This window comes from Enhydra lutris, unplaced genomic scaffold (genome assembly GCF_002288905.1).
Source record: "Enhydra lutris kenyoni isolate GAN:26980312 unplaced genomic scaffold, ASM228890v2 scaffoldscaffold53, whole genome shotgun sequence".
Classification (NCBI taxonomy): domain Eukaryota; kingdom Metazoa; phylum Chordata; class Mammalia; order Carnivora; family Mustelidae; genus Enhydra; species Enhydra lutris.
The window spans coordinates 3686933-3704276 of NW_019154137.1; the positions used below are offsets into that span (position 1 = coordinate 3686933).

Here is a 17344-nt window from a genome sequence, read left to right on the forward strand (position 1 = left end):
CATGGGCACATGCTCAGGCTGGACAACAGAAGTTTAAGCGGGGGTAGCAGTCTTCAAATACCTACAGGGCGAACACGGGGAAAGAGAAAGACTGTTCTCTGGAGATCCAGAGAGAAAACGGGATGGTTTGTTCGGACTTCCAAGGAGCCAGGATTCGGTTCAGTAGGAAGACTGTGGACCAGGAAGACCTTAACAAGTACTAACTCATAGTGACTTGTTGTGAGTTGCCCCAAGTGTTTAAAAGAAGCCGAAGGAGCATTTGTCCAGAAAAATGTAGAATGAGTTTCAGCACCAGCAGAAAAGTTCGATCAGATGACCTGTAAGCGCTCTATCAACTTGGATCCCTCAGCTTTCTGAAATTCCTTGTGCCTCAGAAGGAGACAATTTAGAGGAGGGAATTTACAATAAATGAAAATCCAAAGGACAGTGATATCACGAAAAGAAAGGGACCGCAAGATAAGGAATGCCGGCAGCCTATATAATGCAGAAAAGGCAGGGAAACAGAATCCGCCCCTGAGCCTCCAGGGGAAATGCAATCCTGCTGACACTTTGATTTTAGGACTTCTGGCCTCCAGAACTGTAAGATCATAAATACGTGTGGTTTTAAGCCGCCAAGTTTGTGGTGATCTGTCAAAGTAGCCAGTAGAAAACTAACAACACAACACCTGTAGGAAAGACTCGCAGATTTTAGGGACGAAGAGGTGGATCCCTGAGTATTTTGCCCTTAAAGCTGGCCTTTATAAGATCTTGGTGGAAAATGTAGTTTGTTGTTTGTGGGGTTTGGGTCAGTTTATTTGCTTCCTTTGCCACTTAAAAAGTCCCAGAATAAGAGCAAATGCCAGTTTTCGATGGTCTCCAGACAGGTTTCTCATGTAGCCTTCTAGAAACCTGCCAGTCTTGGTAACAACTATGGGCCAGTTTGAGGGCACAGCTCCGCTGTCTGAGCCCTGTCTGCCCGCCCCACGCTTTCCACCAATCACGTCTCAGGGAGCCCACCCAGCACCTCCGTCTGGTAACTTCTTTCCCAGCTCAGCCCCTGTTCAAGCCCTCATCCCTTCGATCTACCCTGCAGGTGGGGTTGTTTTCGTCCTTGCTAACACCTTGCTTTGTAATCCCATATCCAACCATTTACTCAAGGAAGCAATAAACTTTGCCCTTTCTCCCTGTGCGTTAGCCACTTTGCTGTTCATGTACAATCCCACTCCAAGCTTTATCCTGGCTGTTTTCTCCAGAACATTCTTTCCTTAGATATCCAGATGATCAACTCTCTCGTTTCTCTTCCAAGTCTTTGCTTACCTGCCACTTTCTTCATGAAGCTCACCCTGGTTACCCTAGTTAATACTCTCTCTGCCTCTCTCATTCTTTCTCTCTCTCTCTCTCTCTCCCCCCCACACACACTTTCAACTCCCTTTTCTTGCCCGTTTTTTCCCAGCACTTGTCTCCTCCTAACATAAAATAGAATGTCTTTATTATTATGTTTATCGTTTAGGGTCCGTCTTCCCCCACTAAAATGCTAAGGACCCAGGCGCAGGAATCTGTGTCTTTTCTGTTCCCTGAGATGGCCTAGGCACCAGGAACAATTCATGGAACATACTTGATACTCAGGAAGTACTGTTGAATGCATGAGTGTATTCTCTTCTCTGTGCTCATGCTCGGCCGGATCCTGGGTTAGAACTGTAAGAGGAAGACGTTGTGTGGCTCAGGGTCGGCCTGCCCAGGGTGGCACACAGGCTGCATTTCACTCGGACTGGGTGGGCTGTTGACACCTGGGGGTGCGTCCCCTGGCGCTCAGCCCGCTTCTCCCCTCCTCAGCACTGACTGCTGTTCCAGCGGTTGCCCATTCTCCCCACACTTCTCTCCTCGCCTCAGTGGGCAGGAAGTGAGTGGGAAGGCAGTTAAACCACTATTCCACTGATCTAGGCGCTTATGGATGTATTGAAGCGCTTTGGAAGGGTGCCTGGATGGCTCAGTGGGTTAAGCCTCTGCCTTTGGCTCAGGTCATGATCTCAGGGTCCTGGGATCGAGTCCCACATCGGGCTTTCTGCTTGGCAGGGAGCCTGCTTCCTCCTCTCTCTCTCTCTCTCTCTCTCTCTGCCTGCCTCTCTGCCTACTTTTGATCTCTGTCAAATAAAATTATAAAAAAAATTATGAAGCGCTTTGGGGGAAAACACAGATGATTAGAACAACAGGGTTGGGGCTGGTCCAACATACATTTGCAGGAAAACCTCCAGCAACTGCCAAACTTAAGCAAAAGTTCCGGCGTGGTTTGCCTTACATAAACCCAATAAAGGAGAACTCAAAAATGGAGGAAGGGGAGCAGAACACAGTACCCCAAAGTGTGTCACTTGGGGATGTGGAACGGTTTGAGCTGAAGGCGATTAAAACCCAGCAAACTCAGGAAAAGTTTTTTACCTCTCGCCTTCACCACTTAAATGAATTTAGATAGGATGCCTGTACCTGGAAGAGCGCTGTTAACCTGAGATAACTTTTTTGTTCTTCTTTTTGAGAGGGAGAGAGAGGTAGGGAGAGGCTGAGGGAGGGGGAGAGAAAAAAATCTTAAGCCCGAATGCAGCACAACCTTGAGATCACGACCTGAGCTGAAATCAAGAGTTGGATGCTTAACTGACAGCCGCCCAGGCACCCCCAGGGTTAACTTTTTCTATCAGAGAGATGTATGGCATGGCAAATATTTGTTTACCCAACATTAGCTCTTCTCTTCTTCCGGTGAATTGTCCTCCTCCCCCTTGAAGCCGGAGGCTGCTACCCCCTTTCTCCTCAGCCAAGGATGACAACGCCAGCCTCTAGGACCTGCCTGCGCCTGGGGGTCTCATATTTTTATTTGTTCATTTTCCTCCTGTTAATCTGTCTTATGTCAATTTGATTATTAGGCCAGGCCAAGAATCACAGAAGGGAAAAAGGGAAAAGTTCTTCACCCCTACGCCTGTAAGAATAGATCGGATCTGAGAGTGGAAAGAATTTACCTCTGGGTTATTTTAAAGAGTTTGCTCAATTGAAAATTTTGAGCCAGAACGTCACCAAATGGAGGATTAGATGATGCCTGTTACATGAATACAGTGGACTATTAAACGGTTATTAAAAGTTGTGTTCTTTGGGCGCCTGGGTGGCTTAGTGGGTTAAAGTCTCTGCCTTAGGCTCAGGTCATGGTCCCAGGGTCCTGGGATCGAGCCCTGCATCGCATTGGGCTCTCTGCTCAGCAGAGAGGCTGTTTCCTCCTCTTTCTCTCTCTCCCTCTCTCTTTGCCTGCTTCTCTGCCTACTTGTGATCTCTATCAAATAAATAAATAAAATCTTTAGAAGTTGTGTTCTTAATATAATGGGAAGATGCCATTGTTGTAATGAGGGGGGCAAAGTTGGAAAGGAAACTGTATAATTATGGAGGGGAGGAATATTCGCCACCCCAAAACGTCTCTTTAGCATGTGGATAATTTTAAGCTGATTATATTGAAGAAATGGAAGACTCAAGAAGTTTTTCTTCTCTCCCTCCCCTCTAACTGCCTAAAAGAATTGAAATAGAAGATCCACTCCAGGAAGGGAAGAGTCCCCTTAGATACCTACATTATACTATGAACTTGGGGTGGTGGACACAGAGGAAGTTAGCAAAATCTGTTAAAATTTCTCTCTATGTCCCATTGTTTCTGTATGACCCAGGAAACATTGTTCACCAAACATTTATTCTTTTTTCGTCTTCCTAGGAATTGTCTTCTCTTTAAAGATCCAGAAACTTAATCCTTCTCCTTAATGCTAGATGGTATGTAAACCTCAATTGCGTAACTGCCTGGGGTCTCATATTCTTGGAGATGGAAAAGTGCCCCCTCCTGTTAACCTGTTCAATCTGTCTCTTGCCAGTTTAATTCTTAGACCAGCCAAAAGATCCTTGAGTGGTAAACAATTTTCCTTTCCAACGATTGAAATTTTTTTTTAATTCCATAATAAAGAGACTGGAAAGACACCAAATCATTAACCAGAATTGTTCCCGAGCGTTGAGATTGTAAATAATAGCCTTTTTGTCTTTTGAATTGTCTGACTGTCCACATTTTCTATAATGAGTATTATTTTCATTATAAAGATTAAAATGAGGGGCACCTGGCTGGTTCAGTCGGAGAAGCATGCAACTCTTGATTTTCAAGCCCCACACTAGGTGTAGAGGTGACTAAAGCAAATAAAAAAAACTTGAAACAAAATAAAACAGTAAAGATTAAAATAAACATTTAAAAACAAAAACCAAGCTTTGTAGTCTAAAAATTGAATTTACCCAAAACTTATCTGCATTGTCGTTATTGGGATGCATCTCGGGGGGAGGGAGAAAAAGTTCCGGGACAACTGTTTATGAAGTCTTTATCTAATTCTTTCATTTACTTAAGAATGGATCTATAATAATCCAGAACTAAGGTAGAAGAGTGAAAGAAAAAAAAAAAGCCCGATGATCCTTTGAAGAAAACGTGTTGCGATTATTTAAAACCCCTAGCTTCTCATTTTGGGAGCTTGAAACGAATTGGCTAAATGAATCGAACAGCTAATTTATTTGTTCATTGTATCGAATGGGAGAATTCCGCTTAAATGTTCGGAATTGGTAGGTAGCACTGTACAAGAAAAGGTGAAGGCGGTGATGACAAACCAATAAATTAAAGGAGGCTGTTTGGCGAAATCGCTGAGTCAAGAGTCGGGCAATCACGTGAAGTTTTTAATAAAAACGAAACTAAACCAGAAGTGGTGAGCTTTGCCTCCCTTCCCCACCCCTTCTTGGTATTGTTACAGGCGCGGGGAGCGTCGTTGGCATATCTCCTTTGGCTTTTCTGCGGGGTGGACCGGGCGGGCGGGAGCGGAAGGGGCGGTGGAAGGAGGGGGATCTGGGCCGGCGGGTGCGCCTTTGCACTTGTGGGTCGGCGTTTTGGGAACAGCGGCGCATCGATCCGGACGAGACATTGGCCTTTTGTGTCTCTTGCGTCTGGTACCTTTGGCGGGCCGGCTGCCGCTGTGGGAGGCTGCGCTTGGTGCCAGCGGTCAAGGAGACCTTGCTCGGCAAAGCGACTATTGTACTTTGAGCGAGTGACTCCCGGAGGCTTTGCCGCTTTCTAGGCATTTCTCCAGGAGCTTTCTCCCCCTGGAGGCCTAGCTTCTAAATGCAGCATGTTTTTGCCTTGTGACGCTGTTTTATTCTCGGCTTTGGCGCCAAGAGTGGAATGCAATCCTTACCAGTTAATTATGGCTTCTTGGAGGAAAGAACAATAAAGTGTTGTCCTTTATGTCTTAAGTCTGTACTTCTGAGTTCAATCGCAGTAGTTGCTTTGAAGTCTTTACCTGGCGTAATTACTCACCTGGTACCCTTTATGAGCGCAAGAGCCTGCACCAAAGTGTGGGCCTCTCTTGGGTTGGCTTTAGTCAATTTCGACATAAAGAGACACCCCACTGTGTCGCGTATGTACATATGTCAAACCTCATCAAATTGTACACTTAAAATATGTGTAGTGTATTGAATGTTAGTAATACCTCAACAAAGCTTTTAAAAAGGAACACATTCAGAGAAGTAATAAATGGTAATCAAAATTAAGAACTGATAAAATGCAAAAATTTATTTCTTTTATCAATGTCACTGAGTAGTGAAAAAAACCATTATCTCTTGCCTTTTCTTGGTGAGTTGTTACTTATTTTAAAGCCTTAAATTTCTGTAAATATAGGCACATGGTTTTACCTGTGAAGTTTTTCCTAAATGAGGACATTTCATTAGTACTTTATTTACTATGGTTGTGACACCTACGAAAGCACAATGCCATCGGGCATCAGAAACAGAGAAGAGGCGTGTCTGGGTGGCTCAGTCAGTGAGCCTTTAGCTCAGGTCTTGCTCAGTGGGGAGTCTGCTCTTCTCCTTCTCCCTCTGCCCCTCCAATCCCACCATTGGTGCTTTTTCTCTCTCTCAATAAAACAAATAAAATCTTTTTTTTTTTTAAAAAAAAACAACCCAGAAAAGAAACATCACTGCCCCGGGGGCACCTGGGTGGCTCAGTCATTAAGCAACTGCCTTTGGCTCAGGTCATGATCCCGGGGTCCTGGGATCGAGCCCCACGTCAGGCTCCCTGCTCATCAGAGTGTCTACTTCTCCCTCTCCCGCTGCCTGCTGCTCCCTCTGCTTGTGTTCTCTCCCTCTCTCTCTCTCTCTCTAAAATGAATAAATAAAATCTTAAAAAAAGAAAGAAAGGAACATCACTGCCCAGTAGAGGTAACACATGACCAGTGTCAAGAAACAGGCTAATAAGAGTCAGGCTGGCCTAGGTCTGAACTCAAAATCTTGCCACTGAGCTGTAGGAGCAGCTAATTTTCCCGGGGCCTCAGCTTCTCACAGGGTCCTAAGTGAATCAGGGTCAGCAGAAGAGGAACAGAAAAAGGGATCATTTGGCCTCTATTCTGGAGTTGGTGTGGGGGGGTTGGCTCGAATATGGGCTGCTGCATGGTAGTAAAGTCTTGTGAAATTGCTGGTAGAATGGTTATCACAGAAGTTAATCCTAAGTGAAGTCCATGGAACCCCAGTGCTAGAGGGTGGGAGCTGGTGAATGTCTCCAAAATCTGAAAACTCCCCAGGCCTTGAGGACCCTTAAGGAATAAATGAGATAGTAATTGTTAGGGCCGATTTAATGTTAAAACCTGTTTAACTATTAGGGCCTGCTTAGCCAGAGCAACTCCATATTGCCTAGGTAGCTATATTGTTGTTTACACCCACAGACTTCATTCTGGGAATAAACGCCCCAGTAGTTCCTGGTATGGTTCCGGGTATCGATTCTGGGAGTAAACGCCTTAACAATAGAAGCCACATACCTTGGGTCTGTGGTTATGCCCTATAAAACCAGCCTGTGAGATTGAGGCGTCGTCACTCTTCAGAGGCGGCCCTGGCCAGTCAGTCTGACTTCTAACACTTAGCATAGAATAAAACTCTACATAACTTTCACTTTGTCTCAGTCTCGTGGTCAGTCTGACTTCTAATGCTTGGTATAGAATAAGACTGCATAACTTTCACTTTGTCTCAGTCTCCTTCCTTTGATAACGGACCCAACGTTCTGGGGGCTCGTCCGCGATCAAATGACGAGAACTGAGTCAGCATCAGAATTTCTGGGAAAAGCCTCCAGAGGTGAGATCTTGAGATTTCATTCTGCAGGATCTGGTCTGTCTGTCTGGTTGCGGAGCTCCAGGGTATAGCCTGGGAAGAACCTGGATGCAGCATTGCTCCCCAGGGCTGGAGTGGATGCAGGGACGCCCCATCCCTCCACTGGGAGATTGCCAGGGGGTTCGAGTCCCCCTAGGCGGTCAGGGGGTTCTAGTCCCCCTAGGTGGTCACCGGGGGTTCAAGTCCCCCTAGGCGGTCAGGGGACTGAGAAAATCCCCACCAGCAGCAGGTTGTATTTTTGAGTTGGGATTATATCTTGCACACCCTTAGACTTGATATCTGGTCGAGGAAGGGCTGCTGGGTCTGGTCTGCGGTTGTCTTTGTCTTGTCTTTTTGTTGTCTGTTGTGTTGTTGTGTTTGAAGAAATGGGGCAAGTGGAGAGTAAGGGACCTATGACACCCCTAAGTCTTATTCTCCAGCATTTCAAGGATTTTCAAGGTAAAACCACCCAGTTGAATGACAAGGCTTACCCAGGAAAACTCTCTAAAACTGGGAATCCTTTCTCTGCCTTCTGGCAGCACTCCCCCTTCTGTTTCTGCACCAGCTTGGATGCGGCCTGCATAACTGGCCTCTAGACCGTCCTCAGTGCTTCCTGCACCACGGCTCCTTTTCTCTTCACTGTCAAGGAGCAAAAGAACAGCCCCTGGACCTAACACCCCGCACTCCAGATCTTCCCACCCGTGTCTCAGGTAAACATTAAAAGAGGAGTGGGTCTAGGTGAAATGTAAACCACTATTTGAACTAAGTTAAGTTTGTTGGTTTAATTAAGATAGACATGTCTTTAAAGTTACAGCAGTAAATGTGAAACTTCAATCAAAATTTACTGAAGGTCAAATAAGCTCATGCTATTTGTTAAAACCTGTTATCAAAGAAATAACTAAACTGGTGGTTAATTGTCTGTCTCAAAGTTTTAATGGGTAATTGTTAAAGTAACTTTCAAAGTCTTTGGTAACCTGAAACTTTAAAGTTTTGGTTGGATGACAAATGAAATTAAATTTGTTGGACATCTAGGTCTTAACCAAATGGGATAAAATGCTAAAGCATTGAGTACTTGATGTAGGTTTGTGCTTTTGACTTCTTACTGAAAAGAAACTAAGAATATTTAAATCTGTTGGTAAATATGTTTTGTGCTTAACTGATTCATAAATTTGCCATCTACAGAATTCTGTTGTAACTATTCACAATTGGTTAGTACTTAACCATCACTAGAGACTGAAGTGTTTCTAAGAATAGAAAATTCTGCTAACTGTAACTAAGACTGATGGAAGTAAGGGAAATAACCCTATATGTAAAAAAAAAAATAGGAGATACATAAGAAAGATAAGGAATGGGAATACATTTTGTTAAAGATAAAAGGTAATTTTGTCCTAAATGAGATGGTTGTTTGAAAGGAAATGGCTTGGGACAAAACCTGGATGCAAAAGAAAGTTGTAAAAGGTTTATGAAGGGAAATCTTCAGAAAAAAAAAAATTTAGGTATGGTCAGGATGGACTACCCCCCCACAAAAAAAAACAAAAATGCCATAAGGTTTTTATTAAAAGTTTTAATGTTGTCTGAAAAACCAGAAGAAAGACAGTTGACTGATAGTAAGTTTAGAAAAAACTGTACACGCACAAAAAGAGGGCCTAAGAGAGTAAGTAGTTTTGTCTTAAAGTAAAAATGTCTGGTTGCACAAGAACGTGAAAGGAGATAATAAAAACTAAACTTGAGGGTATATAATAAGTCATAGGAGGCTTGGGGAAAATGACTTTTACTTGCCTTGTTTTATAGGTTTAAAAGGAAACAATGAAATATGTTGAAAATTTGAACATATTAGATCAGTTTTGATGGATTTATTCACAAGAAGAAAAAAAAGACGAATAAATCTTTTCCTGTAAAATGTTTCTGTTCAAATGAGGCATAGTTTTTAAGGAAGAAAGACATGTCATGACAAATCTATACTGATGATCTACTCAAGTAAATGTTAACTATTATGTATTAATTGATCTGCTGTTAAAAAGAGAATGTAAATGGTTTTCTCTTTGCCTGCCCAGAGAAACCAGTTTCTATGTTTTGTTTTATCAGATCTTAAACATCCATAATCCTATTTAAGCATGTGCTTTAAAACTTAGATTTTAACAACTGTCAACAAGATTTAAATTATAAATGAGATCTCTTTGACCCATAAGGCTTTTCCTTGGTACACTAAGTTACCCAGGAAGTACTGCTAAACCAATGATAAACCTTGGGTTCCATTTGGGTAAATGTTATAACTATTATAGAGATTCTATGCATTTCCTAAAGTTTTAATGTTTTGATAAGGGTCATTACTTGATATTTAACCATATCTATTCTGAGTTTTTTTCATTTGTAATTGTTTTAATTCTCTTGTAAAATGAATTCTGCCCTAAAGGAAATTCATATGGGAGACTTTCAGGACAAATACAGGTCTTTGATATGTTGAAATCCTGGAACTGAAATGGGTAAAAATTTCCAGAAATAAGAGCTGCATTCGAACTAAACCAGAATTAGTAACATGGGACAAGATGAACTAAAAGATTGTAATGTTATGTCTCTTAATGTTGTATCTGTTATTTTAAACATTGCTGGTTCTCTAATGTTTGCTCTTCCAGACTGAAAAAACTTTTTTTCTTAAAATGTCTGTGACTTACAGAAATGTAAAAATATTCATTTGTAAACAAATCAAGACATTCAACTTTTCTATCTGAACCCTCTGAAACCAAAAGGTCTCAGCAAGTATTCTTTCTTCCACAACAATCAGTCATTTGCATAAGTTCAATAAAAATCTGTTCTCCTTGTAACAGGACACCATTGGAAACACTGGTTATTTTACCAAGGCTTAGACTGGAATGTCAAATTTGAAAAAGACTCAGATATGACTAGACAGCTTAAAGGAACTAAGGTTGACTTTATAAAACCTGGAGCAATAAAGCCCCATGAAACTGTTGGCCTGACACCTTGCTTACAGAGTTCCCAGCAGCCTCACCAGGTCAGTAAAGAATGTCACTTCCTGGCAGGTGCAGGAACCTCAGGATACATTGGGGACCCCAGAAAGAGGAATTCACCAAAATCGACAGGTATTGCAGGCATGTCTGATGGCAAGTACTTGGCTTGGCTTCTGGCCTGGAGAGGCTATTACAAGTTCAACCTAGAGATTCCTTATAAGAAGTTCCAGCAAAGAGGCACCTGGGTGGCTCATTAGGTTAAAGCCTCTGCCTTCGGCTCAGGTCATGATCCCAGGGTCCTGGGATCGAGCCCCACATCGGGCTCTCTGCTCAGCGGGGAGCCTGCTTCCTCCTCTCTCTCTGCCTGCCTCTCTGCCTGCTTGTGATCTCTGTCTGTCAAATAAATAAATAAATAAAAAGAAGTTCTAGCAAAGCAGATTCTAAAAGATCTATATGATCACTCACTATTCTTGCTGAACTTATGTAAATAATTAGGCCAAGTTTGTTAAAACTGGACTTGTTTTTCAAATAAATTAGTCCTGATTTAGCTATCTCTGGAAATGAGGGTTATTTTAGAGAGAAAAATTATGTTTCAGTAACACACCTTTATGGATATTAAGTTCTAGATTTTGTTGTCTTTAAATGTTTATTTACCTAAGCTAGACAACTTGAGATAAACTTCAGAAAAGTTGCACAATAGCTTGTTTAGATGATCTTGCCTAATATTCTGTAGGGATAATAACAGAACCCTTTGGACACAAATATATGTTAGTTTTATGGATACCTTTTCAGACTGGTAGAGGCTTTTTCCGCCAAACATGAGATGGCAAGAATAGTAGCCAAAAAGCTACTAAAAAAAATAATTCCTAAGTTTGGGTTACCTCTCGAGATCAGGTCAAACAATGGCCCTGCATTTGTGAGTTCAGTCTCACAGGCATTGGCCAAGGCCATGGACACTAATTGAAAACTACACTGTGCCTGCCGGCCCCAGAACTCTGGACAAGTAGAGAGAATAAAACGGACTCTTAAAGAGACCTTGACAAAGTTAATTCTGGAAACTGGCAGTGGATGGATGGATCTCCTTCCCTTCGCCCTCCTTAGGGCGTGATGTACACCCTACTTAAACAAGGTTACCCCATTTAAAGTAATGTTTGGGAGACCTCCTCCACTCTGCCCATGGCTACAAGAGGTTGCCCTAGCAGAAATGACCAATCAGTCTGTACTCCAGTCACTGTAGGCGCTACAGTCTGTCTTAAAAAGAGCCCACGCAGGGATCTGAACTCCCTACCCTGAGATGGAGACGGAGGTGGAACCACATCCTTACCAACCCGGAGACTTGGTTTGGATATGCCGCCACCAAGTGGGAAACTTGAAGCCTAGTTGGAAGGGACCATTTACTATCATCCTATGGAGGACCCGAAGGATTCCAACATCTTACTGCAGGAATTAAACGGACAAAGCGTGCGGTTCCCATCCTAATTCCAGCACTACTTGTGGCAGGAATAGCAGGGTCCACAGCAATAGGAACTGCAGCTTTAATAAAGAAGGACTTAACATACTATTCCTAAAAAAGAAGGGGCTCTGTGTAGCCCTGGGAGAGGAATGCTGCTTCTGGGTATTAACGCCCTAATGTCACTTGTACAAAAAAAGAGGAATTGGGGCGATAAAAATGTCAGTCCTACAAACTCAATATAACCCCTTACAACAGAAAGACATAAAACTGGCTGAAAAGTCAAGAAATTGACTAATCTCCAAAGAAAAGGGGGGAATGTTAGGGCTGATTTAATGTTAAAACCTGTTTAACTATTAGGGCCTGCTTAGCCAGAGCAACTCCATATTGCCTAGGTAGCCATATTGTTGTTTACATCCACAGACTTCATTCCGGGAATAAATGCCCCAGTAGTTCCTGGTATGGTTCTGGGTATCCATTCCAGGAGTAAACGCCTTAACAATAGAAGCCACATACCTTGCGTCTGCGGTTATGCCCTATAAAACCAGCCTGAGATCGAGGCGCCGTCACTCTCTTCGGAGGCAGCCCTGGCCGGTCAGTCTGACTTCTAATGCTTGGCATAGAATAAAATTCTACATAACTTTCACTTTGTCTCAGTCTCGTTCCTTTGATAATGGACGCCAACAGTCATGAGTGGGAAGGCTCAGAACAGTACCCTACAGATAGTAAGTACTGCATTCAATCAGTGGACTTATTTTTATTTTGTTATTGGTGGTGGTGGAACCATGTAGCCCACAGTGTCACTGTGAGCAGAACACTGATGAAACAGACAACATTCCCAGCAGCTAGCCTGACACATAGGAGGTAAACTAAGTGGGTCTTAGTTCTCTTCCCCATTCTCTCTCCTTACTTTGAATTGTTCACCCCAAATTCAGGCCACTCCATGAAGCTCTCCCTGCTTTGTGTCCCCCAGGCCAACAACAGGGCCTTTCCTGTGGCTCTGGGATAGGATATAGGTGTTATGGGGGTGGATTTTCCTCTACCCTTCAGAGTTTTGGCTGATACAAGAATTAAGTTGACATGAGACAGATTAATAGGAGAAAATAAAATTTGATTAAGTAAGTACGGGGAACCCACATACACATGAGATTCCAGAGGCAGGCAAAATAGAGGTATATATGTCATCCTGAACTAAGGAGAAGGGGGTAGGGGTCTGGGACTACAAAGGGAAGGAAAGCAACTCACAGGAAGATGAAAAAGTAAACATTTGGTAAACATATGTTAGCTGGGCCATCTAGAAACAATAGGACACAGAGAGGAATCTTAACAAAGTGACTTTTCTAAATTCTTCTCTGTCTGGGCCCCTAATTCGTAATATACTGTGGTTATTTATGGTGGCCGCTCTCTTCTGGAGCAGGTCCCCTATCCCAAGTCCTTTAGGCAGTTAGGCAGGGAGGTCAACGTTTCTTCTCGAGTATTTTGGGCCTTGTTTTCAGCTCGGAATAATCTGCATGCCAAAGGTGCACATCTTGGGGAAGCACAGGGTGGGAAATCTAGGTTGTGTCACCCGTCATGGAGGTCAGTGCGAGCGTCTCTGTTTGCACTGACGTGTTACCCCGGACTTTGTGGACTTTAGTTGTGGTTGCTATAAGGGCAGGAAGCGGGGTGTGACAGATTGGAGTTTCCAGAAGCAGATGCTGAGGTGGAATTTGGGTACACGATGTTTAGAGGTCAGTATCTATGACAGAAATGAGTGGGAGGTGGGATCGGATGGGGCGGGGGAAGTTGAACAGAGATGTCAGCCGAACAAAGCCACGGCCGACTTCACAGGGAGGTCTGGAACATACCCATCAGAGTATCCCACAGCAGGCTGACAAGGCTGGGTCTTTATACCTTCCTCTCTTTCAATCACGGGATATGGACTGTCCCAGGAGGAGCATGACCCCACAACCTGGAGTGGAGGCAGACCCTAAGTGGGTGCCAGTTGGTGTCTGAGCACGCATCCCACACCTGGGCGCCAGGTCCTTCCTCAAATGGTGATCTGGAGGGTACATTCTGTGTCCACCACACTGGGGGGTGAACCAGCGACATAGTAACACATATCCAGGAGCTGTGGTAAGGGAAGGACAATCTGAATGGGATCCTAAGTTACAGAAATAAATATAGGTATAATAGGTTTTCTTCTAGTTAATGTCCTGAACTCCCTGACTCCACGCCAGGAGTCCTTAACCGAGGGTCCGTAGATGGAGTTCAGAGGGGCTCGTGACCTGGGATGGGGAAAAAACAGCATCTTTATCCGAACCAGTGTTTTACTGAAATTGAGGATTTCCTTAAATCATGGGTATAGGCAACAACCCACAGTAGATTTAGCAAAACCTATGACTTAGTCACCAGTAGAAACTGTGGCTGTGTTTGATATCACATGACTGTTACTGTCAGTATCTGCGCACGTGCTTTATGTGCAACAGCACTTCAACGTTGTTACTTTGTAAAGATTTTATTTAATTTGTCAGAGAGAGAGGAGCAAGAGCCAGCACAGGCAGACAGAGTGGCAGGCAGAGGCAGAGGGAGAAGCAGGCTCCCCGCCGAGCAAGGAGCCCGATGTGGGACTCGATCCCAGAACGCTGGGATCATGACCTGAGCCGAAGGCAGCTGCTTAACCAACTGAGCCACCCAGGCGTCCCACGTTGTTACTTTTTACATCTCTAGATCTTGCTATTTATTTTTTTAAAGATTTTATTTATTTATTTGACAGAGAGAGACACAGTGAGACAGGGAACCCAAGCATGGGTAGTGGGAGAGGGAGAAGCAGGCTTCCCGCTGGGCAGGGAGCCCGAATTGGGGCTCAATCCCAGGACCCTGGGACCATGCCCTGAGCCAAAGGGAGACACTTAACCGACTGAGCCACCCAAGCGCCCCTAGGTCTTTCTATTTTATATAAGAAGAAGCCCATATTATATCACATATTATTGAATATTCTAATAATTATATTTTGATATAATTAGGTTCTTTTGTAATCTTATATATATTATATATGTGTGTGTATTTAAAACATTATTCTATGTCAGGGTTCATAAGCTTCATCAAATTCTTAAAGAGGTGCATGGCACAAAACACATTAGGAAGTCCTGTAGTAGAAGTCTATGCTGCTAGAGGTGACTTACATTAGGTAATTTATACACAAACCATCCCCCAACCCCATACAACACAATGACTCCCAACATTGCTCCCCATTATTTCCCAAATAAAACACATTAGAAAGAAAGAGAGAAAATTCTGCTTCAGGACCTTTAAGTCTTGTCATGCAGTTATTTCATTCACTCGGGGTTGTAGGTTCAAGCCCCATGTTGGGTATAGAGATTACTTAACAATAAAATCTTAAAAAAACAAAAACAAAACCATAGGGGCATATATATCTTTTCAAATTAGTGTTTTCATTTTCTTTGGGTAAATACCCAGAAGTACAATTACTGGATCCCATGGTATTTCTATTTTTAAGCTTTTGAGGAGCCGCCATACTGTGTTCCCACCAACCACACACGAGGCATCCCTTTTCTCCACATCCTCACCGACACTTGTTGTTTCTTGTCTTTTTTAGCCTAGCCATTCTGACGGGTGTGAAGTTTGTCTCACGCTTTTCAGCTTTGAACCAGGTATTATCATTAATAGCTGTGCCAAAACAATTTGATTTGGGCTTAATAGATTTCCACTTTGAACTTCCAGTTTCTATAGGCAGTCGCACAAGCTCTTGGCTCACCAGGTGGCGGGGTCAATGGGAAGTGTGGGAAATCACAGGGTTAGGTGTACCTGGAGTATGTGTAGGGAATAGAGACTAAGCAGCCCTGCATATAGCACATAGAGAGGGTAGTCTGAACATTCTAGCAACAATGGTTATGCAATTTATGCATGGTATGAATCTACAGCTATTTATTTTACTGACTGATAGTGCTTTCCTGTTTTGTAGTAAATCCTCTTGACAGTACTGAGCACAAATAAATGAACATACGTATTTATGAAAATGTAGGTACTGAATTTAATGATTTACATGTAACTCACCCAAGATGTCTGTTGACATCTGACACCCATGCGGGCCACAGAGATAGAACTGATCACACAAAAACCAGAAGATACCTGTCCACTGACAAAACATCAGCATCTACCTCGGAATTCAGTAGTTATTTCACAATGGAATATTACTCAGCCATTAAAAAGAACGAAATCTTGCCATTTGCAATGATACAGATGGAGCTAGAGAATACAATGGTTAGAAAAGCAAGTTAGAGGAAGACAAATACCATATCATTTCGCTCATTGTGGAATTTAAGAAACAAAAAGGAAAAAATAGAGAGAGAGAAAGAGAGAGAGAGAGAGAGACAAACAGACTCTTAACTCCAGAGAACACATGGATGGTTACCAGAAGGGAGGAGGGTCAGGGGGTGGGGGAAATAGGTGACAGGGATGAAGGAGGGCGCTTGTCCTGATGAGCAAGGGAGGGGGGACTGTTAAATCACTAAACTCTACACCTAAAATTAACATAACACTGCATGTTAACTGTACTGGAATTAAAATTAAAAAAAGTTGGTGGTTACCTTAATAATGTGCTCAAGGATCACATACAGGTATAGAAGATTTACATATAACTCTGTAAAGCATAACTTTTCAAGATCAAATGGTTGTTCGAAACTCATTTGCTTATTTTTTATCCTTAATTTCCTTGTGTATGTATGAAAAATGAAGTGGCAGCTATTGAAGTGTTGGCTGAATTTAGCAAACAAATGTTCTCATGATACCAACTTTACATCAGGGTCTCTAGGTGCTTCAAATACAAGTTAAATTAATAATAGTGCAATGATTCCATCCAACGTATCGGATCAAATAACAATTTTGGAAGTTAATACATTTATTTGTTTTTTTTTTCAGTGATAATGTGAACATAAATTCTAGCGGAGGAAAATGTGGTAAAAATGTTTTACTCAATTAAGAAGTCTGTATCACAGGAATATTGAGATTGGTCATAGTACACATATAACTGATAACTGCATCCAAACAAACTGTAATATTTTTTCAAAGATTATTTATTTGAGAGAGAATCCACGCAAGAGAGCAAGCAGGGGGGCAGAGGAAGAGAATCTTCAGTCTTCCCCCTAATCATGACCTGAGCCAAAACGTAGAGTCCAAATCAAAGAGTTGGAGGCTTAACCGACTGAGCCACCCAGGCTCCCCAAACAAACTGCAATAGTATGTATTTTCTCTATAGACACAATTAGTGTCTGAACATTTTTTGTATGTGACAAAGTTCACGTTGACTACCCCCCAAAATAAGAAAAACTTAGCATGGCAGCATCAGATTTTAGAAACATTTGATCTTCTGAAGAACTACTTTGTTACTCCACCTAAGTGTCCTACAATGGCACTGGATTTTTTAAAAAGAGAGTTCTCTCAATTTCAGGGTCTTTTGTTCAATATCACGTGAAAATATTTAATCAAAATATTCAACAAATAGAAGGCTAAAAGAAATCCCTTTGGCTTTTGAAGCTTTTAGTGAGTTGCGGTTAATGAAAACAGGAAGGCATTAAAATGTTTCCCTAAAAAAGGATTGGAACAGATTACAGTGAGAAACAAATAGGACTGAATCATGAAATTCTGTAATTGTGCTTTGGGATATCTTGCCTTGTGAAAAGACACTTGACTTTTTTTTTTTAAGATTTTATTTGTTTGTTTGACAGACAGAGATCACAGAGAGGCAGAGAGGCAGGCAGAGAGAGCGGGGGGTGGG

The 17344-nt window shown here is 42.6% G+C and overlaps 1 protein-coding gene across 1 annotated transcript in view; it reads left to right on the forward strand.

The window, feature by feature from the left end:
• The first annotated feature begins 7088 nt into the window (after positions 1-7088).
• LOC111157223 (MCTS1, re-initiation and release factor) overlaps positions 7089-17344 on the forward strand; it is a 110689-nt gene continuing 100433 nt past the window's right edge. Inside the window, exon 1 of the mRNA XM_022518514.1 lies at positions 7089-7137. Coding sequence (XP_022374222.1) covers positions 7089-7137 — 49 coding nt within the window. The remainder of the gene's footprint in view (positions 7138-17344) is intronic.